This window comes from Saccostrea echinata, unplaced genomic scaffold (assembly GCF_033153115.1).
Source record: "Saccostrea echinata isolate AGI-Se365-2 ecotype Australia unplaced genomic scaffold, CSIRO_AGI_Sech_v1 ptg000054l, whole genome shotgun sequence".
Taxonomy (NCBI): Eukaryota; Metazoa; Mollusca; class Bivalvia; order Ostreida; family Ostreidae; genus Saccostrea; species Saccostrea echinata.
In genome coordinates this window covers 11,992,076-12,019,724 of record NW_026889803.1, presented here as the reverse complement: position 1 = coordinate 12,019,724, position 27,649 = coordinate 11,992,076, and the positions used below count along the sequence as shown (strand labels likewise).

Genomic DNA, 27,649 nt, shown 5'->3' with positions numbered 1-27,649 from the left:
AAAAGTGGGAGGGAGGCCAGCATCTAAAGGAAAATTAATTTACTATAGCAAAAACTGAACTCAGAAAAAAGCCCCCCCCCCCCGCGTTCTACGGGCCTGAAGTGAGTTAGTGACCGTCAAAAAACTCAAACCTACTAACTCTCAGGGACGTAGCATCGTTTTTGAAAGAAAGGGGGGGAGGGGGTTTGGTTCCACGTCCTTTCACTACCACATTTCGTTTTATTCATACACTGCTGCACTACCTTATTTGACTAAACTGCAACAAAAATATGGGCGGGGGATTTCCCCCCCCCCCCCCCGATGCTACGTGCCTGGTCTTGCGGGCCTTTACAAAAAAAGTAGTACTTCCACCTCTACTATACGGATATGAACTTAGGAACAATTTAAAATCCGCAGCAGACCCTAGGGCCATAAAACTTATGATCTCAGTCTCACTTTTCCACTATTAATTCCTTTAGTAAAAGTGAGACTGAGGTCAAAAGTGAGCTCATCTAAGTTTTATGACAGCTTGTTTTTTTTTTTGGGGGGGGGGCAACAACAATTCTAGAGAAGCAAAATTAAAAGGTCATCAAATGAGATGTTTGAGGGGCAAACCGTACACTAGCTTTGTTTTCTAATGTATATTACACACTGACAAAATTATTGATGGGGGACAACTGTAAAGTAGAGGTTTGTTTCCAATGGAGAGGTACATGTATATACTGGCAAAATAATTGCATGCACCACCCCTGCACCCACCCCAGTGCCTACGGGCTTGCCAGAGCTCAACATTAAATAAAATATCCATCAAACATTAATTATTTTACACATCAATTGAAGTTTGTGTTTTTCTCTTCTAGGCGTGTTGGCTCCCTTCCAAGTTCACATACAAACAAGATCTGGAAGAATTAACTCTATAAGCCCTGTAATAATTCTGACAGCTTCTACTTGAACTTTTTCAAGCAATATTCTACATTTATACTTTGAGTACAATTATCCCACACAATATCTGCATATTCTAAAATGGGTCTAATGAGAATAAAAGAAATTATTATAAGTGAATTTCTATCTATACTATGTTTTAATAACAGAAATATATTCAATCTTTTGCATGTCTTTTCCTATATTTTTCATATATCATTATAACAAGAACCATCTGCCTTAGAATGTAGTCCTAGGTGAACTTTTTGATTGTTTTATATTGTCACCTGATTCACCACCGTATCCAAAACTGAATGTCGGGATAGCATTTGTTTTCTTCTAAAATCATCGTTAACGGTTTTTTCTCTATTTGAATCAAAGCCAAACCTTTTTTTGCATATTAAAATACTGTATAAAAGTAAACTTTGCTTAAAATTAAACTAAAGGTTAATTCACAAATCAAAGGTAAACTAATAATAAGAATTCTTCAAACTATAAAGCGCATCAACAAGACTGGAAAACAGATCTGATATAGGGAATACTTTAGTTTATTTATTCTCTTATGACATAATATCATAAAATTGATAAAATCAAGCAAACGCTATACAAAAGAATAAATAATGATATACAAATATATACACTGGGTATTTTTACAAATTAGTGTTGTTGAATTCCTTTGTTGTATCACCAAGGCCTCCAGACACCATTCTCTTTCTTAGATCCACAACTGGTTCCCAAAGAAGACGACTCTGAGCCGGAAGAAGCAGAACCGGATTTTCTGACCAGACTTCCGTCAGACGATTCCTCACTGCTGGTAAACAATCGAACACGTAGATCCGGGGAAGTGTTGAGGTTAATGTCGTATCTTCCGGACAAGAGCAGCTCATCTGGTGAGACGTAGCCCCTGGTTAGAGTTGGTAGACCAATGGGGGTAGAGGTCCTGATTGGTTTTATAGCACTAACATCGACTGGAGTGGAGGTGAAGAGGGGTTTACTAGTATAACATATCTGGTTCCGTTCCCTCGATAAATTGATATGATGACGCATTGGGCTTTCTGAGCTTTTTTCGCATTTCATTCCATTGTTGTCATCTGCAAAGATAAAGACACGAGAAGCAGAGCCGCACATTACGCTACTCGATTCCATGACGTCATTAGTGTCAAAGTTGACGTCCATTATTTCCTTGTCTCCACTGTATCCACATTTGTATGTAGGTGTGCAGAAAAGATGATCCGGATAAAAACTCTGGTGCGTGAAACCTTGCTGTAGATTGTCATTGGCGGTGTTTCTTTTCATAGATCTGAAGGGATCCAAAGGGTTCACTGGTTCTGGTGTGGCGATTCCCCAGTGGTCCACAAAGCGTTTTCCTGAATCATAAATTTCAAATTTAATTAAAGTAAAAATTTCTTTATGATGTATAAAAATTTTTAAGTTTATTCTTGTTTTAAAAAAAATTAAATGACACCCTCAACTTCATTTCATACTCACAACATGGTCAGTATTTAGATTCCATCAGTGTAGCAAAGAGCTGGTGCATCGAGAAACCTGTCCTTATATATGTCAATATTAAAATAGTGTATATATGAATATGTAAGCTCACACCATAAAGAAACAATTCTTTGGCATGCAAACACATGATAATAAAAATTATTACCTATATTTTTCTGATGCATTTCAACCAAATGACCAATAGTCATTTCCAATATGTCTGCTTTTTCCATTTTCGCAAAACGTTTTTCCTAAAAAATACAAAAATAAACGTAAATTAATATTTTATGTCCAATCATTTATAAGAGAACAAAAGATAAACGCAAATAATAATAAAAAACCGAAAGCATTCAAATTCATGCAATATATAGAATACATACATCTTTGCCTGTTGCCCTCATTACGATATTCTTCAGCTGCACGAGACATTTGTTGATCCTGTCTCGTCTTCTCTTTTCTGTTATTGGTTTGCTGGCCTAAAATTAAAAAAAATATGAATAATGAAATAAAAGTTTAATTTAAAAATGTTTAAAAAAAATAAAATTACGTTTTTTAACTTCCCAAAACAAGTTTGCACTTAAAAATCAAAGTGAAATATATATATGCGATATTGTGTCTAAATGTTGATATTCACGAATAAACCGACATATTCCAAGCCGAATTTAATGTTTTCTGCTAACTATTAATTAAATCTTACCTTTTTGCCGACCATTGGAATGGCACCCTCCTTTACTGAAAAATGCCTCATCAATTTCCCACCAACAGATTTCTTTCCCCTTTGGACCTCCATTGTTTTCCAAGCTGAAATAAGTGTGTATTGAGTGAATGTTTGCTTGCTGTGTGAAGAACAGTTGATTGTGATTTTCAAGTTCTGGCTCACCCTATTTAAACTCCTTACGAAGTATATTTCACAAGTACATTTCTTCCGAGTAGTATTTGTCATCTGCTACAGTATATCTGATGTTGTTTCAAAGACTGCCTGACTAGTTCGACACACTAATTACTAATTAGTTTATGAATGCTAACGATGTATTGTTTTTTTTTTATATTATTGATAACTGTACTCGTAGCATTAACTTCGTGTTTTCTTTACCGAATGTAATTATTAGACAGTTTAGATTTTTGAGCATTTGTTTTCATTAAAACTTAATTATAATTAAAGCATGCCCATGCTATGTCAACAACAACAAAATATTTAAAACAGTAACTAATTTGGCCCATCTCTCGGGATATTATAGAAACATGTTAATTAAAAACTTTAAAATAGATTTTATCACTCATTACATGTACTTTCTCAGTCTTTCTATAATTGTGCATATAATCTGATCACAACTACATGTAATTAAGGGATATTCAGTCTCATGTTAACATTTTAAAATCTGTTTTAACTAATCATGGAAAGGCTATAAAAATGTTATTATTGCTGACGTGTATTTTGTTTTTAGACCAAAGTGTAGGACTATACTGATGCCATGCTTGCAAATTATTGATTAATTACAACCCCATTAACAAAGAACAAAATCCTTTCCGATTAAAAGGTATAGGGATGGAGGCATTCGGCTTTGTTTGCAGATATGTGTATAAGCTTTGGTTGAAACTGTCCGAAATATTGAAATTAAAGGAAAACTTTAACAAGTGTTGAAACGACTTTATTGAAAAAAAAAAAAGCAATGTAACCTGGGTCCACTTAGAGATTTTTTTAAACAGTAGTCTTGGTGTAATGCAAGGCGGGATACTTTCGCCCATCTTGTTTTGTTTGAATTATCTTAAGTTTCGGCCTCATGTAAGTATAAGGCTAAAATGAGAAACTTCATCTTGAATTTATTTTTCATGCAATATTAAGGGATAAAAAAGGCAACATGCAAAGGCGGATCCAGCGCCGGTGTGCCGGGCGTGCCCCCCCCCCCCCCCCGGCTTGAATTTTTTTTTTTGAAATTTTGTTTGTATTATTCTAAAATCAAGGGAAAAAACACTTCTTATTTGTTAGAATTCGTCAGCTCCCAGACCCTCTGCCTTCTACCCCCCCCCCCCCCCCGTAATGAAATTCCAGGATCCGCCGCTGACATGTAATCTAGCTACATATTCGTAATTAGGACTATATCATATCAACGAATGAACAATATTATCATAAAGTTTTGAAGAAGAAAAATCTTGAGCACACCAGTTGTATTATTCAACATTTTTTATAATAAATTACTTGAGACTATTGCAAGGAAGAATGTGAGAAATTGGATGCCCTAATTATACTTAAAATTATTTTCAAAGATCTATGTAATTCTATTTATGGGAGAAGATTGCATTGTCAAGCAGCACATTTTTGCTCAAGAAATACAGTCTATACTCTGTTGTTTCTCAGTTCGATAGTGTTGGTAAATGCTCTTTTTTAAGATATTTTTTAAAGTCACAACTCATATGCATGTTTAACAATTCTTTTTTTCTGAAAACCAAACAGATAAAGACTGGCATCACATCAATTAGCAATAGAAACTGGTCGATACTTGATAATTACAAAGATAGACAGCTCAGACACTGTTTTGAATGTCACAATTATGTTGAAGATGAGTATCATTTATTAATTCCTGCTTATCCCACCCCCTTCCACCCCAAATGCTTGTAAAAATAAAAAAAAAACTTCAATATGTAAAATGTTGCAATTGATAAACGCAGAGTGAAAACGTGAAAGAAATAATTTTATATGCATTATTTTTTCTACCACAACTTCTTTTTAAGTTATCATTGATGTGCATTTACATAGCTAGTACACACATTTAAGAATTATTTTATGTATAAAAGGTATTGTATGATTTTAATCTGTAAGTTTTACGAAGCATTAGAAGTGTAACGATAGAAAGGAAGAAAAAGATCTGAAAGAAAACTTTGCTATATTTAAAAATTAAAGCCGAATGACCATCCTCTAAGTGAAATTGGCTTATAGCTAGCAAAAAAAAAAAAAAAAAAAAAAAAAAAAAAAAAAAAAAGAGAGAGAGAGAGAGAGAAATAACTGTTTTATTTATAAAACTGATTTGTCTCAAATATTTGATATACAGCGCTTTTGTCAGTTTCATCTTCTGCAAGAAAATTGTCATCAGTAAAATAGCTTCGAAAATCCGTTTCAGTGAGCAGTTGACTAGCTGTTCCTAATGCATGTTTGGAGTTCAGCCGTGGGTTCCAGTATGGTCAGGAGGTTAATATTTTCTCTCTTCGTGCTACATTATACCCGGGTACAAGGCTGAAAAATGAATTTATTGATGTTACTAATTTATTCAATGATTATTGGATTTTTTTTTTTTTTTTTTGTACATGGTAGTTCTGAAAATTTTGTTTAAAAAAAGGGCAATGCCACTGAGGATTTCAAAACTTTGCACATGAAGGAATTTACGCTGTAAAAGAATACCTTTCACTATTTTGACATGTTGGACACCTTTAAAAGATGAAAAATAATTTCATTTGCTCATTTAATTTTAATTTTATTGCGATATAGAACAAGTTCCCGAAAACAAGTAATTTGTCCGCTCTACTTTTAGACATCAAACCGGAAGTTCAAACATGAAAGTAAATAACTTGCGTTGTGAGTGATGCATCATTGCATGATGAGTGACGAAAGGGATACAGTTTTTGTAATTATAAACAATATACCCCGTGATTATCATTCATCAGATCTCAGAAATTTCTTCTCTCAGTTCATAGAGACTAAGGGATTCAAATGTTTCCACTTCAGACATCGACCAGAAGTTCAGCTGAAGAAACGTCAGATAGACGATGGAGTTGATGATAACGATAAAACACAAAACACATCATCTAATACGTGCTGTTGTGTTGCTAGGGTATATACAAATAGATATGATGAACTTATAAAGATGTACCACAGAAAACACTGGCTAGACAGCAATGGAGAATCGATTTCCAAAGTTTGTCATATTTCTAAAGCCAAAATTCAACAGTCAGACGGTAAGTCACTAAGTGTTTCAAGATAATAGAAATAATGTCAAAAGTCAGATGTTAAGTCAATAAGTGTCACAAGATGCTAGAAATAATCACAGTAGACTTGTATATAGATTGTATTTGATATTGATTGATACAGTACGTAGTAATTTTTACAAGATATTATTTACACCTCAGCGTATTTGGAAGTGTTGACTGACTGTCTATTCTTATTCTGAAAATTAAGTACCAGTGACATTTGTCTTGTTCTGTTTAAAACTGTAAGGATATATTATCTGAAATGTCACTCAATTATTTTGTGCATGGGCATCAACCATTTTGTTGATTTACAACCGTTTGACTGAATTAATAATGGTTAACAAAATTTCAATTAACAACAATATGATTTTTTTTTTGAAAAGAGAAATTGAAAGTATTTTAGATTTGGATTTTAGGCTGGTATTTTATGAAATTTTTTCATTACCATCTTCACCTACAGATATGTCTTTAAAGTACAAGACAAGAGGAGAGTTGAAACAGATACCCAATGACAGAGAAACTTTCACAGAAGCAGATTTAATGAAACTTCCAGAATTACATCCCCCTGCTGCAATGCCAAATGGTAATGTGGGAACTCCAACATCTATTTTCATGGAGGCCATTCGACAATGTAAACTTCCACCCATTGTTATCAAGAAATTAGGACTGAAATTTCCCAAAACCAGAGTAAAAAACAGATATGGAAATGTTTCTTTTGATTATGGAGGTGAGACCGAGGAACCAAAATATGAAGAATCTTCTGAGGAGGCCATTTTATCTGGTTGTGGGCATAAACTTGTGAGTGAGGAGGACTTTGAAGAAAAGGTTGATAGGTCAGATGAACAAAGTCAAAAGATATACAAGAGAGTAACCAGAAAAGACCCGGAAACCAAGAGGAGAATGGAATTGAACATTGAAGAGAATATGATCCACAAAGAAGACAATGATTCTGAGCATGTATGTATGGCATTTTTAAGGCTTAAATGTTGTGAATGACAAAAAAGTCACTATTTTACATAGACCTCGTAGGCCTTCTGTATTCTATATTTACAAATATGGAATGGTTTATATAGTAAATATCATCAATTAGCAAAGATTGCCAAAGAAGCTTAAAAATATGTCTGTTAAGCATAATCACAGCTATGCTTCCACAGACTGACAGTATATATATTTCAATAAATCTTAAATGACTACAACCTTTCTTTAGGACGATGACAGTTGTGAGGAATGGGAGCGACATGAAGCACTGACAGACGACCCAACAAATCAGGAGAGAAACAAGGACCGACTGTTTGAGGAGGAGATAGAACTCAAGTGGGAGAAGGGAGGCAGTGGACTGGTCTTTTACACAGATGCCCAGTACTGGCAGGAGCAGGAAGGGGGTAAGAACTGTTCAGTGAATGGAATCAGCAAGAGAGGAATGAAAATTTAGTGGCTATATACTCTATAGTGGGTTTTCTTGGTGAGTCTAAAATTTGGTGTTTTGCTTACTCAAAGGTATGCCAATAATTTGGTGTAATATATTTTAGCCGACACTGGGTTTCATGACTTTGCTAAAGAACACTAAGAAGAAAACTGAGTATTTTAGCGATTACAATTTTGGCAGGCTACTACCAAAATTCTAAAATAAGCCAATATTAACTACTACCTAAATTCTAAAATAAGCCAATATTAGTCACCCTTCTAAAATAACCCACAATAAGGTATTACCAAGGAATGTTAGTGGGATTTTGGCAAGATTCCACTGGACTGGGTTACACGTAAGAGTTTTCACTCTTGGTTTATAGTTATTTCTTCCCTAACCTTTAAAAATGACTTAAGAAAATGGAGATCTTTTTTCTAAATCTTGTACATTGAGAGGGAAACAAATTTATAGCTTAAAAATAAAATTTTAAATTTGTGAACAAAACTAATAATTGATGATGTCAATAATTTTTCAGACTTTGATGAACAAACAACAGATGACTGGGATGTAGACATGAGTGTGTATTATGAAGACGGAGCCGGGGATAAGGATGCCAGAGATCATGTGACCATGAGGCAAGAAAAACGTAGGAGGGATGGTGAAGAGGCCACAGATAGGTTCACTGTAGGAATAGGAAGAAAAAGAAGATTCAAAGTTCCAAAGGAAGATCACAAAATAGGAAGATTTGAATCTCACACTAAAGGAGTGGGAAGGAAGATCCTAGAAAAGCAAGGCTGGCAGGAAGGAGAGGGATTAGGATCTTCTGTTAAAGGGATTGCAGAAGCATTGGAAAATGATGGACAAAATCCCAAAGACAGAAAAGGATTAGGGTAAATGTTAGCTCATTTACAAAATTTACAATATTTTGAAGCTACCTGGTGTTTTTTTTCCTCAGACCTGATGTTACTGTATTGCAACACACCTTACATGTTCATAGTTTCAATGATCTGGGGCATCAAAATAATATACTATTTAAACCTTGACTTGATGAAAACCATTTTTTTTTTAAATTAGAATATTCAAATGTTTTATTAACTTTTTATTTTCTGTCTTCAGATACAGAGGTGAGAAACTTGTCAGGCCAACAGGAAAATCTCAACGAGCATACAGAGAAGTGATAATTTCTACTGTGTATGATAACCACTCTAAGACAGATCCCCAGGATCCACTGCTGAGAAGGGGCCACCATTATCACATCAAGTATAGGGATAAAGTAGACTTCACCAAACCACAGGAAAGTCAGGGCTACATTGACAACTGAAGAGAGGGTTATATTAACAACTGAAGACAGGGTTATATTGACAACTGAGGAGAGGGTTATATTTGAGAACTGAAGACAGGGTTATATTGACAACTGAAGGCAGGGTTATATGGACTACCGAAGACAGGGTTATATTGAAAACTGAAGACATGGTTATATTGACAACAGAAGTCAGGGCTATTTGAGAACTGAAGACTTTGCTTCACTGATAACCTGAGTCAGGCTAAAGCCAAGGTGGTGTATCTTGGCAATTGCAGAATGGGGTGTGTTGACGACTGAAGAGACTGGGCTATGTTCGAAGCCAAAATGACGACACATTTATTGCAATCCAACTGAAGCCAAGATGAAATTGAGAATTTTAAAGTGTGCTACATCTGTGTATTGAAAACAAACTGAAGACAGGGGTTTAGTCTATTATTGATGGAAGTGAACAGAGATAAAAGAGCAAGAGATAATGATATAAAGTTGATCCTTTGACTACATCTATCCAGACTAATTGATTTTAATGAAAAAAGAAACAAGCTACCCTGGTAAATATTTTAAACCTTTAAAATGCGAGACATTATAGCTAAGCCATTATGAGATTGAATATAGTAAACATGGATTTTAGCAACAATTTGGTGAAACTTTGGCAATTTTAATCGGTGTCAGTATGGTTTATATACAGTACTCTCGCTATCTTATAACAAGAAATATTTTTTTTTAATAATGCAATAAATGAAAGGAAGGAAAATCAAGAGTTTGGAAGCCTTTGGATTCATCTTTACCGCATAGTTGGAGTATGATAAGAGAAAGACATCTATAGAGTTTGGCAGGCATTTGTCAAAGGTCCAAGTAGAAAGTCAAGATTATGAATATGACTATTGTAACATGCAATACCTAAGGGACATTGGTAAATGGAGAGTATGTGGTTAAAGGAATTTCCCCAGAAATTTAAAATGAAGTCACTTATTTAAATGTCAAGCTTTTAAGGTTATTTTCCAAGGCCATCTTGACATTTTCATACCAAGTTCTTTATATTTGATACATAGATAATGGTTTGGAGAAAAAGTTATTTTGGTGTCACTTTAACAGACGATTTGGCCAAAGACAAGACTATTATAAATGTCATTGCTCATTTCTCAAGTATTTTTTAACCTTTAAAAACTATTTTCACGACATAGCTAAACATTGGTTAGACAAAGATGCCTAAAGACTCTGAGATCTTTTCATTCAAAGATCAAGGTCAAAATTATTGATTCTCCCGTGTGGACAAAATCAGGGTAAAAAGGTTACTGATTTAAGAATATTGTGGTACACAGTCTGACTTTATCACATTTATCTCACTTAAGCCAGAAATTCAAGAGGACTTTTCTGATTGATGTGTGTCTGTCATTCATCTGTCTGTATGTTCACTTTTGATATTTTCAACCTCTCCAGAACCATGTACCAATTTCAACCAAACTCAGCAAAAAGCATCCTTGAGTGAGGGAAATTCAAGTTTGTTCAAATAAAAGGCCATGCTTTCTTGATATGGAAGAAAATATCCAAGAGGCACATGGGACACAATGCTCACCTGAGTAACTATGGCCCTGGTGTTATTCATCAGATTCTCCCCCCCCCCCCCCCCCCAATATATTGCTATGTAAAAGTTTGATAACATATTGTGGCTTACCTGTTATTGAGAAAAATTTTGTAAGATTTCTCTTATGTATTTCTATGTAAAACTTTGATCAACCATTATAGCCCTTTCTACCCCGGGGGGGTCATGATTTGAACAATATGATCAAGTTTTTACATGGGAATAGGCCTATATAGGAAATGAATCTTTAAAAATATTCTTCTCAAGAAGCAGCAAGATTAGTCATATCAATATACAAGCATCCTCAGGTAGGGTAGCTTCAAATTTGTTCAAATCATGACCCCCACCCCTTCGGGGAGGGGGGGGGGGGTTAGGACAGGGCTGCAATGGGCAATCAAAGTTTTACAAAGGAATACATAGCAAAAATTTTTAAATACATGTATCTTCTTCTCAAGAACAGCAAAGCCCAGAGAAGTTATATTTACATATTTATATGGAAGCATCCTCAGATAGTGTACGTAGATTCATAATTGGTCATACTAATATGGAATGAAATATGTGGAGATAATGAACAGTATTCGAGCTCAAATGTCCATTAAACATTACAAAATAGGTGCAGAGCAAACACGGACCTCTAGGACATCAGAGGTGGGATCAGGTGCCATGGAGGAGTGAGCATCCCCTGCCAACCGGTCACACCCGCCATGTGCTCCCTGTCATGATCAGGAAATAACGTAAAAATCCGTCGACAATTTAGCATGTAAATAATGGCCTAACAATTAGTATGATAAAAGTCAGTCAGCATTTGACTTAATGAAAGATTATATTTGCTGACAAGATCATTGTATCGACCATAGAACTTACGAAATGATGACTTTAAACGAGACTGCTGATATTCTTGTTTCATCAACTTGTTTGTCAATAACTTACCTTGTTTTAGAAATTGTTCATACGTAGAGCATGCTCTGGCGTATTGAATCAACTGAGAGATATAAACCCAGTATGCAGGTGATAAGGGTATAATGCTGCATATGTAAGGGAAGTTGAAGATTGAAAAGTTAAAGTCATCACGTTTATCATTAAGCTTTGTTGTTAGATTACCATTAATGTCTTTTTCTAATAACATTCTCAAGCAGTGTAGATTCAAGGTTGTTCAAATCATGACCCCCTGGGGTAGAGCGGGGCCACAAGAGAAGATCAGACTTTTAAATAGGAATATATAACAGAAAATCAATTTTAAAAAATTTAAAGCCACGATTAGTTACATTTATATGGAATCATCTTCACTATTGTAGATTCAAGTTTGTTCAGAGCATGTCTTCCTCTCCTAGGTAGTGTGGGACCACTTATAGATGTACATTTAAATTTTACAATACTGAACTAATCTCTTCTTCTCTATCAAAAGTGCCCATGGGCCTCTTGTTTTTCTCAAATTATGGCCATTTCAGTAAGGATGGGGCTAAAAATGGGGATCAAATTTACATAATGCATGCACCAGTATACAACTCAAGGTTAAAAATCTGTAAAACATAGGTAATCAAAGATAATAAAGGTAGTTCAATGAATGTTATCTAAAAGTAAGGCAATTCTCAACCAATTTTTTTTTAGTGTGCATCCCAAGATTATCCATGCAAGTTTGGTTTGGGTAGGACTTATATTTACTTGAGAATGAACCTGATCCCAAAGCTTTAACCTGTTCACTCATCTGGAAAATATAGGTCAGATCCAGCATCTGAAGCAAGTCTGGTAGCATCCATCCCTACATGCATAATCCAAGTATTGGTCCAGATAATGCTTATAGTTACTTGGAAATGGAATTGCTTAAAAAACTTTAACCTGGTCACTCAACTGAAAAATGTAGGTTAGATCCAGCATCTAAAGCAAGTCTGGAAGTGTGCATCCCTAGATTCATCATCCCTGTAAATTTGGTGCATTTAGGGCTTATAGTTACTCATCTGAAAAATGACGATCAGATCCAGCATTTGAAGCAGGTTAGGGAATGTGCATTCCTAGATGCATCATCCCTTCAAGTTTGGTATAGGTAAAGATTATAGTTACTTTGGAGTACCTGCTCCCGAAACTTGAACCTAGCTGTTTACTCATCTGGAAAAATGTAGGTCAGATCCAGCATCTGAAGCAAATATGATAGTGTGCATGCTTAGATGGATCATCCCTGTAAGTTTGGAATGGACCTGCTCTAAATACTCTAACGTGTTTACTTATCCTGAAAGTGTAGGTCAGATCCAGCACTTGAAGCAAGTCTAGTAGCGTCAACTACTTTGCATCTCTAAATGCATCATCCTTGCAAGTTAAGTCACCACTTGGCTTATAGTTACTTGGGAATGAAACCTGCTCCAAAAACTTTAACCTGTTCATTCATCTGGAAAATGTAGGTCAGATCCAGCATCCATAGCAAATATGGTAGTATGCATCCCAATGTGCATCATCCGTGCAAGTTTGGTCCAGTTAGGTCATCCTTAATATGGAATATATTGGCTGAAAATGCAGCATCTGAAACCTGACTAGTACAATGAAACATACTAGATGCATCATCCATGCAGCTTTGATCTGTATAGAACATAGAAGTACTTGGAAAGAAAACTGCTCCCAAAACTTTAACCTGGACACCAACGCCAAGAGTTTAGCTTAAACTCCCTCTGTCTTTTTTGAGGCGAGTTAATAATAAATTCTAGAACAACAGTAAAGCCATCTTAGTCATATCAATATTGAAGCATCCCAATGTTTTGTGGCTTCAGGTTTGTCTTAATCATATCCCCTTAGGGCTATGTTAGGGCACAATATGGGGTTATTTTTCAATGAAATGAAGTGGGAAAAAATCTAAGAAAACAGCAGAGCATAAATGACTCTGGTAAAGCATTTGGACCCATTGGCTTCTTGTTCTTGTTTATGTGAAAAATCTTCCTGTAATGTATACTTTAGAGTTTTTATTATATTGGAAATGTTCTTGTATTTCATTGTTAACTGAGGTAATCACATGTAAGTACACGTAAACGTTTGTAATACCATACTAGCTGCTGCTTCAGATATCCAGAATATAAATCAGTTTTTAATACTTTTAACAGGGGGGTTATAGAGTTTAGTCTATCACTGTGAGTGACAACAACCTCTGAATAATCACATTTTCCATATCTTGTAAAGGAACTGTCTGTTCAGTTTGTTTTACTGATAACAAAAATTCCATTCCATTTTCCATTTTAATGTAATATTCAATAAAACTTGACAATGCATTATAAGGATGATAAAATTTATAAAAAAAAATGTTCACAAGAAAAAAAAAAGAAAAAAAAAACTACTTAAAAATACAAATTCAATACCACAAGTGTTGAATGATTAAATCACAATAATTAAATTACAAAAATATGAAAGAGCTCCGTACATCAAAGATGTAACAACAGAGACCAGCTCTGACATATTTAAATTTTGACAATGTCAAAAGTTAATAACACCAGGTCACAGGCAATCAGAAGGTGAGTTAACAATAAAATAGGTAACTATCTATAAAGTCTTGCCGATATTTTTAAATATCCCTACACAATATAATATATGTACACATACTTCATAAGAAAAAGTGTTTTTATAAAAATTGTCTGTACAAATTACAAACATTTAAAATAAAACTATGTAACTAAAAGAAAAAAGACACAGGTACAATGTACTTATTTAAGGTACATGACAAATTGAGCCAAGTGCACAGTAATTCATGAATAAAAAAGGTCCTGTATAGTGCAAATCTTCAGAGCCATAGAAAAAATGTGGGGTGTTCAATTACCAACAATAAAATAGATGAATAAATTAAAACTCTCATCAATGAATCACATGGTTAAATTAAAAAAAAAGAAATGACTCATCATGATACAATTCAGTGATTCTTCCCTTTATATTTTAACCACCTATAAACTGCACACTTTTCCAGAGAAGCTGCCTTATATTTTACCCATAATGGCCTCATTCCATGTGAATTACACAGGTCAGCTATAAAACATATCTAATCTCTTCTGGAATTTCAACTTTTCTAAATGGAACTACAAGATTTTTTGAAGAAACAACAACATTCAATGAAAGTCTTCATTGACTGTGGAAGATATGTTTCCTATGCAGACACAATATGATAGCTGAATGCATCTTTGGTAATTAAAGAAAATCTTTTAATCTGCATAACCCCCTGAATTAAACATTGAAAGAAATTCTGATGAGAAATGGTGGAGCCATGTACTTTATTGAGCAGTAAAGTTCATGGAATATGAATTAACTGAAAGCCCCAAATGGTGAATGTTGTTATTTTCACTTAAAAATATTGACAGCAATATATTCATTTACAAAACTACATTATCTACACTCCTTGCTATAAATAAAGTGACAGTAAAATATAAGTTATAAAGAAATTCAACAAAAATATCGAATGGTATGTTGTCAAGAAATTCTAGATTCTAAAGCACATGTTTCCAATGTATAAAATTATGAATGCAGCCTCTGCACTCTTACAGTAAATAAAAATATTTTTGATGACTGAAATTCATTATACAATCATTGCTGTTTTTGAGGTCAATACAATGATCTTGCCACCTGAGGAGACAATATTCACCGAGCCCAAAGGGCTAGGTGAATATTGTACTTTGAAGGTGGCTAAACCATCACATTGATTGAAAAAACAGCAATAATTGTTTTATTATAAAATTCAATGATTAAATGATACAAACCATATGGCAATCCATGCCATCTTACTTGTTTACATTTGCTGAAGTCTTAGCCAAACACACTGAGAGAAGTGGGGTTAAAATAAACATAACTTTACCAGTTGTCTTAATTTGGATTTTTTAAAAATCTAATCTAATTGCAATGTAGAAAAAAAAATAATTAAATGTCAGGCACATAGGATTACAAGGAAAAAAAAAAATCTTTGACTAGCCCCCCCCCCCCCCCCTCCCCCCAGTCTCAACTTCAAGTTTTATTTCAGGAGGGATGTTAGGGTCCATTAATGGGGTGGGGGAAGGGGTTTGCAATCAGCCTTTCAGTGAACATTTTCATACTAAATTAAAACTAAAAATTTACGTTAAGAAAAAAAAGTTTGCAGAGGGGGCAGGACCCCTGCACCCCAACCCCACCCCAATTCTATGTGCTTGCATGATATGTTCAACTGAGTGAAAGTCGGGCTAGAGAAATAACTTTCCAGAACTATTTGTATCAATTTGGAATTTAACAATCTATTTTTAGTCCAATGTTCACCTGGAAAGTCATGTACTGGTGAACATGATGTATTGTTTTTTTCTACACTGTTGGATCTCAACCATTCAGAAAGCTAGGAATTATTTAATCAATTAATAAAACTATACATAAAAACACATCAATCTTTGGAATAATGAATTCTTTAAATGTGTGTTTTCTTTTGATTGGGTTAGGCAGGGATAATCTACATAATTTTTCCTTATAAATACTATAATCATGGTAATAGAAGTCAATGCAAAATGAGCTGCCATACAAATCAACCAACAAACTGCCACATGGAAGGTGAATTTAACATGCAAGTGCCAAGGCCAAATCCCTACTGATGTCCAAAGAGTGTCCAAAATTTATAAAATACACTGTCTTGTTAAATTAAGTAATGTGCATGTCTTAAAAATAATTATTTTAGCTATACAGGTCAAATTATACAAACTGTCATTATTTTCAAATACTGGGTAAAAGTTACTATAGTTAATATTTTAAAATGATATGAAAAGCGATATCTTGATATACACATGTATCATACACAGAATCAAGTTTTGTACTCTCTATAATTAAAATCAAATGGTGTTATTCACAGAGAATGATAACAATGTATGATTTATACAATGGAAAAAAAAAAACCCTGCATGATAGATACATATATATAAGTTAGTATTTAATTTGCATTCCTTTCACATTTTGATTTTTCTCACCTTTACAATCATTTTAAGATTTCATATCAAATAAACTATATCTACATACATGTATGTATTTACACTAGAAGGAATATGACCTTGCATATAATATATACATTCTTTATAAAAACTACCTTACAAAAAAAATAGGAAAAAATTATTTTATAGTTGCAGCAAAACTTTGAAATTAAATAGTAAAAACAGTCAACATTCAACTATATGCTAAAATATTCACATAACATCAATTGAATTGTCATGTAATTCAGAATGCACCAAACAGGAACAAAAAAAACCAACAACAAAGGTCTCAGGGCCACTATGCTCACCATTTACCTTATTCTGACCAATACTACAGCTAATAAAAATATTATATTCTTCTCAACTACACATCCATAGCAATCTGGCTAAAATCAAACTCCATAGAGCTCTCCGTTTGGAATATTGCTGCCCCCCCCCACCCCTCTCTCTCTCTATATATATATACATACATGTATATATATACATATGTTATAAGCAGGCTTACATGTATGTATAAATGGAGGACAGACTGAAGTAAGAGCTTCTACAGTGGTCTATGAAGCCAGAACTCTGACCACTTGTATGAGCTGCTATCACAATTAAATTTGCAATAGATAAGAATAAATTGCTTAAAAATTTATTATTTTAATTAAGTCATACAACTCACACATTTTTTTCCTGAGAAAAGTTTATTATATTACCACATTTCTCTCTCTCTAGGAAAGTGTGTGGCCCTTCATTTAAATGACTCTAAATGATACGATGGTTCAAAATATGACAACAAAACCTATCAGAGACTCTCAGATCGACAACAGCCAATCTTCCATCAGAAGAAGCTCATTTGAAATTCTAGCTCAGGTGAGCTTAAATTAAAAAAAAATTCAATAAAATACACCATGATCAATCCAGTGTCACGAAACACAAGTAAAGTGGAAATTGCTTGAATGCACTAAGTTAGTTATATCGCTTAGAGCATCTTTCAAGGCTCGTAAGCAGAAAATTAACATCCTAAATGGGAAAGGAATCTTGAATAATGAATGCATAAAGTGGTACTCTTGTTGTAGTTTGCATATATGGAGTTTATAAGGTGGCTGGCACTGGTATTATGAATGTTCAGCCAGGGGCTTGTCGACATTGGCATCGGCAGAAATTTTCCTGTATAAAAGAAATATAAAAGATTTACTTCTGTATTGATTTTTGCCATTTCCTTAGTCTTTTGTCTACTTTTTTTTACAAAATAATATTCCCCTGCAAACATTCAAAAGTGAATCAATATTGATATAACTGACTTTCAATTCATTGCACCCACAGTGATTCATTCATCTTAGAACAACTGTAAACTAATTACCATCCAGCAAGGAAGTATACCTCCATTAATCCCAAGGACATACTTGTTAATGATAAAAATAGACACAAGTTCCTTAGGGAACACTCATTGTGGACTTCAAAATGTTTATGATGGATGAAAATCTAAGAACAATTTATTTCAAGGATATGATGTCTAAAGTGTACTGAGATACCAGCAAATTCATTTATAACAGTACTCTTAAAGAAAATGAGTAAGACTTGAAGAGGGTATTCGCAGGTTTTTACCGGTACATAATTACGGGTAATTACAAATTCCTCTGTACCTTTTCACCACCCTGTGGAATGTGTCCGGAGCTGAATTAGAGCGCCCACTTTTTTGAAATTCCTCCTTAATGTAGGAGTTGTCCCTGAATGGATTCTTGAATGACTTGTGTTTTAATATGCTCTTCACCATAATCTGAAAGAGGAAAAATCAGTACCTTTCTTAAAACAAACATTTTACTACCACAAAAAAAAAAATTAAAATCTTCAATTTCTGCTGTATACATGTCTCATTTCAAAGCTAACAATCTCCTAGCATGCATACATCTCGGTAGAATGAATACTATATCTGCCTGAGAGGAAACAATATACTTATTATTTTGCAATTAGCTTTCAAGTCCTCATCTTGTCACCTTTTTCCCTCATGCAGTATGTTGAAAATGTTAAAATACCAACATTAGTAAATTACAGGATATATAAAAAACATTTTCCTAATTCCCATGCACCCACTTAATTTTCCCTGGTTGTCACTGTTAATGATGCATAATTTACCTTTAATTAGGATACCACATATCTATTGGAAAACAGTGTCGGACAGTAATGTCAGAAACCATGATTTGCTTTTCTCATTTATTAGGCAATGACTCTTTCCTTTTTTAATTATTATGTAAAGTTTAAATGCTACATACTGAACAGAAATCCAATATATCTAAAAAACTTGTGACTAACACAAACATCTATAAAGAACTGACCAGAGTGTCTAACTTTGGCACATGTTTGACCACATTGTCAAGGTCCTCGTCAGTCAAGGTCACGAGGACACAGTTCTCCTCCTCTGTTGGCAGGGGCTCTTCTCCATCCCTTGTTACCCAGGGATGTTCCTAAAAGAAAAAAATAGTAGTACAAAATTCATGTAAATATTGTGAAATTTTATACAAATTTCATGCATACCGGTAATTTAATCTTGCAATTATGTGATCACATTGTAATTCCTGTATAAGTCAACATATATTTTGTATACATGTAGCTGAATTTCTCTTTTTTTGCATCAAATGCTATTCTTCATAAGTAGCAAATTTTAATATACGAGGGTTGTCTAAAAAGTTCGTGGACAATGGCGTTTTTGTCAAAATGAATGGTTCAAGATATGCTTATTGTATACCAAAATATTAGTTATGAAAATCCAAGTCAGAATAGTTTGGTTTTTATTGCTTGAACTTAATACTTTTGTAAAAATCCTGGTCATTAAAGGTTGCCGTAGGTGCCACACGGACCAGGGTTAAAATGCCATGAACTTTTAAATAAAGTGATCTGATTGAAATGATTATTTTCTTTTTAAAATGAGTCAAAGCTGAATAAAAATTTAATATATCTCAAATAAAGCGGTTATCGCCATTTTCTGATACCTTTAGTATCGCTTACTAAATAGACAATGAAAATATTAAGTGAAAACCACAAGAAGTATGTTTCAAAATTGACAGAAAAAGCGACGTCGGCCATCCAAACGGGACAGCGTCCAATCATACAATTATATATGTTTTAATATGGTTGAAACGTCGTCAAAAACAAAATATTTATTCAAACAACTTAAATTTATTGGAAAATATTTAGTCTATTGATTTGTAATTGGTGTATACGATTTTTCAACCGTGTATAAATTTCAGAGACACTACAAGAAGTGGAAAACCACTGTTATTTGATGAAAATAGGATATATTCCTATTCATGACGTTGTTATAAATATAGCGCTGTCGGGCTGGCTGTGCATCCTGTGTTTACGAAGTGTTAATATTGATGACGCTGATAACTTATTGTGTATTGTTTTGAATTTTAAAATTCAAATTAATTATAATCTATACATAAAGATTATTGCACACATTTGGCAATGTGGCATATTAATGAAAAATAGCCTGCGTTTATGAACCATGATTGAGTAAATGTACAAAAAATTAAAACAATGCACACTATTTACTGAACATTATAGGTGTAAATACTTTGTATATGCAAGTCGCATAATTTTATTCGTATTTCTGACGTTATCAAGAAATAAGCATTACGTCAGACTGGCCCGTGCGACTTGCATATATAAAGTATTTGAACGAATTAAACTAGTTCTTAGTCTGAAGAAACCAGTCCACTTAGAAAAGCGAAAAAGTAAACAGAAGATCAATTTTTTTTCCGTACTGCTAGTCTGATGGACTATTGTTACATTTAAATGAGCTAGCCTGAGTCTTAAAATGACCAGCCCCGGGCGTCGGGCTACCGTATATTTCAACCCCTGCAGTCAAACCTCATTATTCTGAACTCAATGGGACTGGGGTAAAACTTTGAGATATCCAAGGATTCTCAATATTGAGGGTAAAATACTTAAAGAAAAATTGCTTGGGACTTCAAAATCACTGCGATATAACCATGGTATTCAAGATATCAAAATTCAGCTGTATATTAATATACCCTGGTATAAATATTTAAAGTAACAATGTATATAAATTTGATAAACTGAAAGCAAACTTTTTTCCCAAGCAAGAATTATTTAAAAATGCAAGGTATCCAACCCTGCCTTACACAGGAATAGTTATGGTCAAACTTTTAACCCTTGCTTCTTAAATGTAGACTCAGTCATAAATAGCTGGTGACACTTTCAAATAGTTGGTGTTTGTGAAGGCACAGTAGCTGGTTCACAGTTCCAGTGTAGCTACTTACCCTGTGACTCCTTATTTTATTATGTATCAACATTTTTACCTTTATTTCTGGTAGTGTTATCCTTGTATTGGGATTTTTGTCCAACATCTTTAGGATAAGATCTTTCAATTCTTCTGACAACACAGGCCTACAATATCACAAAATCATATATAACTCCCTCAATTAAGGGAACAATGGTTTCCCCTCATCCAATCAGAGTCATTTGATTTTCTCTTTAATGTATCATTCATAAAAGATTTCAAAAGTCATATCTTTATGATTGAAAAACAAGATGTAAGAGCTTAATTAATAAACTAAATTAGGATACCAATATATATATATATATAGAGAGAGAGAGAGAGAGAGAGGGTATATATACCTAGTAAATTTTACAACAGAATTTCAAACTTACTTCTCAGGGAACTTAACTGGGTCATTCATAATTTTCTTGTGCAAACTTAGAGGAAAATCATCCTCAAATGGACACTGAAATTATTTGAATGTGCAAGTCAAGATCATGCAAGCATTAGAAACATATTCTCATAAAATGATTTTGTGATATAAACAGAAAAGCAAAACAATTTTCAGATAATTCAGATGCAGTTAAACTTGTCTAATTTGGATGTTGAGTATTCCGAAATCTAGTCTATTAGGATGTTAAAGCAATATGAGCTACATTTTTGAGAATTTTATTTTGCTTTAAAATGTACTGTTTTGATGTAATTTAAACCTTTATGATCCATTAAATTAAAATAAAGTATTAAATTGTTTCAGAAGAAAGATTTCTATTTACAATGGAATGTATAGTATTATATTTCTTTTAGTAAATTCAATTGTTTAAAATGCTGTTTAATCTAGAATGTTGTCTAATGTTGGCAAATTTCTATGGAATCAGTGATGTCTGGATTAGTTTTTCTGCACATTTTTTTCCATTATGATCTCTTTTGGGGGCCCTGTTTAAATAGTTTTATTAGTGATTAAATACATACTCTTCCTATTACAAAACAATACAAGGTGACTCCAATGGCCCAGATATCTGTTGCCTAAAACAGAAACAACTGACATTATTATTGTGGTAATACAATTGTGTGTCTTAAAAGTCATCCCTTTTTAGCTTCTAATTGGATATGAAAGCTAAATTAATTCGATATTATCATGATCAAAAAGTGTTTTAATGGAATATAATGAAAAAAAGAAAAAGACCCTATCAAAATTGAACTAAGGCGTTTTTATATTAGTATGCAAATCAACTGTATTATGATGCAACCTAAATATATTTCATAGAACTGAGTTCATTATACATGCATGGGCACTGACCTATCAAACAGTTACATCAGAATCCATCTTCTCTATAACTTTAAATTCTTCCTTTCATGCCACCTTACATGCATTATACATACTTCTAATTATATACTATAGTATGTAATCTTACACGTCCCTGACAGATACAAATGAGCCTAGCTGTGTAAAGGGATAATCTTGTATTGGAAACAAATCTACTGCTTATTTAAAATCTCCAGACCCCTTGATTACAATAAATGCTCCTCCTCCAGTCCTATACAGGCAGGCAACATTTCTCAATCTCTATCCTACCACCAGCAAATTTAATTTGAAAATGCATTAAGACAGTAGACCTGTCATTAAGTGTCCTAGAATCACCTTAGACTTCTGAATAATGGCTTTTAAATGGTCATCTAGAACTTGTACGGCTGCAGCGTTAATCTAGTTCTGGCAGAACTGTTTCTCTGTTCTGACAGACCTTTTATTATGTTTTGGGATAGGCAATATTTCTCATGAAATCCTGTGGGAAAAAATACAGCTAAATCTTCATTTTCTTCCACTTTTCCTGTCAATCTGTCATGACTGCCAAGGAGAAATTCAATAAAATTGTCGCAGCATTTGGTCACTATAGTCTACTTTTACAATAGCCCTGCTCCCTCCCATACGTGTACCCAGTGACTTCAGACTATACTAATCCTGCTGTATTTTTTTCTCTTTTGGGATATTGTTGACAAATCAATCTTTTTAGGTCTATGAAGAATCAGAAGCCTGCTATGTCCTTTTATCTTTTGATACCGATATGGATTTCCTGTGTTGTATTCCCATCTATTTGTAGTAATTGTCATATGAAACAATACCAGGTAGTTATTTGACAATATACCATCCTCTCATGCCGCAGTGTATTGAGTATCTAATAGCTAATGCATGTATAGGTGATTGATTTTTTTTTTGTGTGCTGTAGAGATACTAGAATTGCTCATCAACAACAATGCATTTTTTTTTTTTAATTTGGAAGGTGGATTTTAAATATCAGTCATGCTATATAGCATCTCATTAGGACAAGGTGACACAAATATTCAGTGCAAAAAAGCTGAAGATGAACAAAATGAAACAGTGATGTCTCTTATAGTGCAACATACTCTCTTAGTAAATCAACCATGTCTAACTATATAGGTCTTACATCCAAATTAATTCACTTACACAAGTGAAACTATTTTCATCATACCTGCACTTTCTGAGGAAATTTCAATTTTTTGGTGTTATGCCTTCCCATTCAAACTTTCTTGAGATTGAAAAAGCTAGTAGTCCGGATATTTTAACCATCATTCCAGAGAGCAACTTATAGATTTCATTTTAATTTTACGTGTTAGTAGTTCCACGATGGAAAATGCTCTCTATGACAAGAACAGCCAGGATAATTTGCACATTTCAAAAGCCCTTACCTTTCCACTGAAGTTTTCTTTTTCCTCTGGAAAGGAAAAAAAATAGCTAAAAGTAAATAATCAAGTTCATTTTTAAAAGTTATACAAGGACACTTAAAATATAATAAATATGGTATGAATTGTACCTTTGAGGGTTTCTGGAGCCATGAAGGCTGGCGTGCCTGCAGTATTTGTCAGCGTGATGTCAGTTCCTGTGAACTCATTACTGACCCCAAAATCTGCAATCTGTAATAGGAAATTTTACTTACATTTTTTTTTTCAATATTATCAATATTTAGCAAAAAGATCACTATGTTAGCCCCAGTAAGCAGCAGGGCCTGGAAAAATTTAGCAGAGGAGCACTTAGAATGTCATAACAGCATTTCCCCTCATCATCAAGACTGGAATCTAAACATGCAAGCAGAATATAATTCCCGATTCCGTCCTCTAAAATCTGAGACTTCCACACCAGACAAGGACTACACTTTTTAGGAGAAAATAAACTAGGCTGAAATTATAAAACATATTTCCCAAGTTATCAGTAATAGGATCAGGAACTTAATTCTACTGTTATTGAAAATTACAGGGCTATGAGTTAAATTGGACATTGTTTAGGGCAAATATGGTAATCATTTAATTCTTTTTCTACATTAGTCATAGTTTCTTTGCAAGGTTATATAACCTTTGGATATAAGTCTAGTACATGGCCTCAATTTCATCAATAAATCAAAATCATTAATTTTTTTTTGTGAAGCTATTGTCTGGATTTGATTTTATTTGCTGGATGTTTAATAAGATGACTTCTCTGTTTTATGTCAATGAATGCAATACTTTTTTATAGTTCATTTGCTGTGATTTTTACTTACTTTCAAATGACCATCATCCCCCAGGAGTAAGTTGGAAGGCTTGATATCTCGATGAATGATCTTCTGATAATGTACTGAAAGAAAATTCAATATACTTTTTTTTTAATAATCGTCAAAGATTTCATTTCAGGGTTGTACAGGTAGTACATTAAACATTTCCTGCAAACAGAAAAAAAATCTTTGTAGTGAAATGTACTAGGGCATATTGCGCCAGCTAGAAGATTAATATTTAATTAATAGAAAAGCTGTTTACTAGAGATGGTTCAATCATTTTAGGTCATGCTTTTGCAGGAAATAAAAAAAAATGAAGCAAAAAACAGAAACATAACTATTGGTGATTTTTTTTCCCCTCTAAATCTGCAGATAAAACCTTTGTTCATCTCTTAATTCAGCATGTTACTTGCATTAAAATAACCCAAAACCTTTCCAGTGGGATTAGCAATAAAGACAGTGAAATTGAGCTGTTTACCTGACCGAATTATCACTTTTATGGTTGAATTTTTTTCTGAGATCAATTTCCAAATTTCAAACAATGTCTTTTCATTTTTAATTACAGCGACAACCCACTAACAAGATTAAGCTGGCATAACAACACTGTATTGATGTATTTAGCTAAGATGTAATTATACTGGAAACTAAAACCAGGAAACAAGGTCTCGGAAAGGAAGTTCTGGAAATGGGTTGATTTACGGCAAATCATTGTGTAGGCACTTGAGGTATTAGGGTACATTGGAATGATAAAGAGAAATCTTTGTTGTTAAATCCCCTCGTCACAAGCCAAGGAAATGAAGAAAATGATACAGATCACTCTCTGATAGATTTAGTCTCAAATATTTGTCACAAAATGTACTTTCAAAGACAATGTGTATTTCACAATTCTCTGGCATTCAGAAATGTTGATAATTATCAAATATTATCAGAATATCATAAGAAATGTCAAAAACATTAATATGTTTGATTTGAACAAGAAATTAGTGCATGTTTTTTCTCTTGGGAAAGTACAATAGGAATGCATGTTTTCATTTGAAAAGAATTAATTGTTTATAATACAAATTTGACAATTTTCAAAACATGATATATATATATATATATATATGCTTATGTCAAATGACACATACAGCTAGGTCATTTATGTGTTTAATATATATATATATATATATATATATATATATATATATATATATATATATATATATATATATATATATATATATATATATTAAACAAATAAATGACCTGTAGCTATCTTTGTCTGAAACAAATCAATGCTAGCAATAAACAATTCATTCAACAAACTTTATTTCTTCCCTGTGGGGTCTGAATTTATGGATTTAAGGTATCATCAGTAGATAAAGTTTACACTAAGAAAACCATGTAACTTCCAGTGTAAGCTGGTACACATTTTCAGCTGGGTGGACTGAGACACATACTGCAGATAAAGTGCTTGTCCATGCAAGGACGATCACACACCAGAAATAACTAACCGAGTTAATAAAGAAGTGTAAGTGTTTGAGGAACATTAAGCAAATTTATACACTTTCTTTGGGATATCTAACATGCATAAGACTTTCAAAAAAATCTGCTTGCATATATAGGATAGATTTCTTACAGTATTCTGTTCCCAGTATGATGTCTCTCATGAATGACCATGCTTGTTCTTCAGACAGAGGCTTGTCTGTGGGCACCTCTAACACTTCTCTGTCAAAAAAAAAAAGATTAAAACTAATTTCCATGCTTTAGCTTAACTCAAACCAGATTCATGGTTAGTAGAGACTAGAAGTTAAGTGTTTCATACAAGTAACAAGGAAATACTACCAAGTAATGTGTTTTGTTAGGGTCCTAAATAATTTGCTAATAACAAACATTCACCCTCCAGTTTGCAGCATACAACAATCAAAGTTTTAATCAGAGTAAACACATTAACAATAAGGTTTTCAAAATACAATCGGAATCCTATTTATCTAAGCACAAAATTTGAAGATGATAGCAATGATAGATTAAACACAACAGGGGTTCTGCATATCATTACAAATTTCAAGGTCAAAGGTCAAGGCCTATGTCAACTCCAATCAAGGCCTACGTCAACTCCAATGGCAATATTGAAAACACCAATAAACTTACAAAAATGATAATCAGAGTAATTAATTCATCCGCAACACAGACTAATGTGATTACTGGTGATCAATTTACCACCAATGAACTCAAATGTGAAGAACAACATAAACTCCTATGTTTCAATTAAAGTATCTCGTGAATTATCTATTCCTTCCCATCCTAGCCAATAAGCAATATGTTTGGAAATATAGGGAAGGAATAAATTTAATGAAACCAAAAAAAAAAATTTATACTTACCCCTTTTCAACAAGTTCAAAGGCTGAAACATACAAAAAACAAAATAATTATGCTATAGATGTGGAGATGCTCAAGAGTACAGATTTTTAATGATATATTTTCACCTTTTATTCACAAGGACTTTATTTTTCATGCAATTACTTGAGACAACCTGCATGCTCACAAAAATTTCATTCTCACATACATGTATACTTATATTCTTAAGATTTTATGCAACAATAATCAGAATTCATAAAAATTTTGTTTCGCTTTTAAATACCAAATAACTATCTTGCCAAAATAAGGTGTAGTGAAAATTTGGTGATTTACAGTAAACTAAATTAAGCTATTAAATGTACGAGTACAAGCAACTTAATTAGCCCCATCCTGGGTAATGAGCCAATTGGGACACAAATTTATCACTTTGGTAAGGGACTCAAAGGCCACTTTCATCATGCCTGCTGTTTGCTTGTTAAATGTCCATGCAAGTATAAATATAATTTTCTATGAAACACTAATTCATTTTCATTTTAAGACACTTTTCCCCAACCTGGGCCCTGAACCATGCTGGCTAGATCAAGAAATTTGAAATCTTTAGCACCTCATTCTCATATGAAATTATAGAGTTGAAATCATGTAGATTTAGTGGAATGCCACATCAGTTAAGGTTCAATGACCCTCTGATAAGAGAGATAACTCTAACGTGGATAAATGACTTTCATTCCTTTAAATAATTATCATTAGTTATAGGGAAATTTTTGTCAAATTTTGCCTAGCAAACTAAAATGTTATGCATTTTACTTAGGAATTCAGATTTCTTATTTAGCATTAAAGCAAAATTTCATATGAGTGCACAGAGGGATGATGAGCCTTAAGAGAAACCATGAATCAGGTGTGAATCTCTTGTTGTGTATATCATTTATTAGATT

At 33.4% G+C, this 27,649-nt stretch overlaps 3 protein-coding genes across 4 annotated transcripts in view; 1 reads left to right on the top strand and 2 right to left on the bottom strand.

Annotated features, from left to right (window-relative positions):
- Positions 1-1,550: 1,550 nt before the first annotated feature.
- Positions 1,551-3,183, bottom strand: LOC133171612 (uncharacterized). Its single transcript, XM_061306398.1, has 4 exons — positions 3,086-3,183; positions 2,769-2,864; positions 2,555-2,639; positions 1,551-2,267 (listed from the first exon to the last, which is right to left on the bottom strand). The coding sequence occupies exons 1-4, from the start codon at positions 3,176-3,178 to the stop codon at positions 1,585-1,587; spliced, it is 957 nt and encodes a 318-aa protein (XP_061162382.1). The 5' UTR covers positions 3,179-3,183; the 3' UTR covers positions 1,551-1,584.
- Positions 3,184-5,978: 2,795 nt separating this feature from the next.
- Positions 5,979-9,811, top strand: LOC133172541 (G patch domain-containing protein 3-like). The gene is made up of 5 exons (XM_061307455.1): positions 5,979-6,336; positions 6,809-7,305; positions 7,556-7,730; positions 8,289-8,643; positions 8,870-9,811. Exons 1-5 carry the CDS (start codon positions 5,979-5,981, stop codon positions 9,072-9,074), a joined length of 1,590 nt encoding a protein of 529 aa, XP_061163439.1. The 3' UTR covers positions 9,075-9,811.
- A 7,226-nt stretch (positions 9,812-17,037) lies between these two features.
- Positions 17,038-27,649, bottom strand: part of LOC133205314 (calcium/calmodulin-dependent protein kinase kinase 1-like) — a 69,966-nt gene continuing 59,354 nt past the window's right edge. For both annotated transcript variants that reach the window (XM_061341096.1, XM_061341097.1), the window contains 11 exons: positions 26,742-26,763; positions 25,999-26,087; positions 24,390-24,463; positions 23,670-23,769; positions 23,545-23,570; positions 21,811-21,864; positions 21,234-21,307; positions 20,882-20,969; positions 18,893-19,021; positions 18,203-18,336; positions 17,038-17,726 (listed from right to left, as the gene is read on the bottom strand). In XM_061341096.1, the coding sequence (XP_061197080.1) occupies positions 17,675-17,726; positions 18,203-18,336; positions 18,893-19,021; positions 20,882-20,969; positions 21,234-21,307; positions 21,811-21,864; positions 23,545-23,570; positions 23,670-23,769; positions 24,390-24,463; positions 25,999-26,087; positions 26,742-26,763 (842 nt within the window). In that variant the 3' untranslated portion in view covers positions 17,038-17,674. The remainder of the gene's footprint in view (positions 17,727-18,202; positions 18,337-18,892; positions 19,022-20,881; positions 20,970-21,233; positions 21,308-21,810; positions 21,865-23,544; positions 23,571-23,669; positions 23,770-24,389; positions 24,464-25,998; positions 26,088-26,741; positions 26,764-27,649) is intronic.

What these genes read in the sequence shown, in the direction of transcription:
- LOC133171612 (XM_061306398.1), bottom strand. Translation starts at nt 3,178, where the DNA reads ATGGAGGTCCAAAGGGGAAAGAAATCTGTTGGTGGGAAATTGATGAGG. An exon ending in TTCCAATGGTCGGCAAAAAG is followed by an intron (nt 2,865 to 3,085) that starts GTAAGATTTAAT and finishes TTTTAATTTTAG; the next exon opens with GCCAGCAAACCAATAACAGA. An exon ending in AATGCATCAGAAAAATATAG is followed by an intron (nt 2,268 to 2,554) that starts GTAATAATTTTT and finishes TTTATGATTCAG; the next exon opens with GAAAACGCTTTGTGGACCAC.
- LOC133172541 (XM_061307455.1), top strand. Translation starts at nt 5,979, where the DNA reads ATGAGTGACGAAAGGGATACAGTTTTTGTAATTATAAACAATATACCC. An exon ending in CTGGCAGGAGCAGGAAGGGG is followed by an intron (nt 7,731 to 8,288) that starts GTAAGAACTGTT and finishes ATAATTTTTCAG; the next exon opens with ACTTTGATGAACAAACAACA. An exon ending in AAAGACAGAAAAGGATTAGG is followed by an intron (nt 8,644 to 8,869) that starts GTAAATGTTAGC and finishes TTCTGTCTTCAG; the next exon opens with ATACAGAGGTGAGAAACTTG.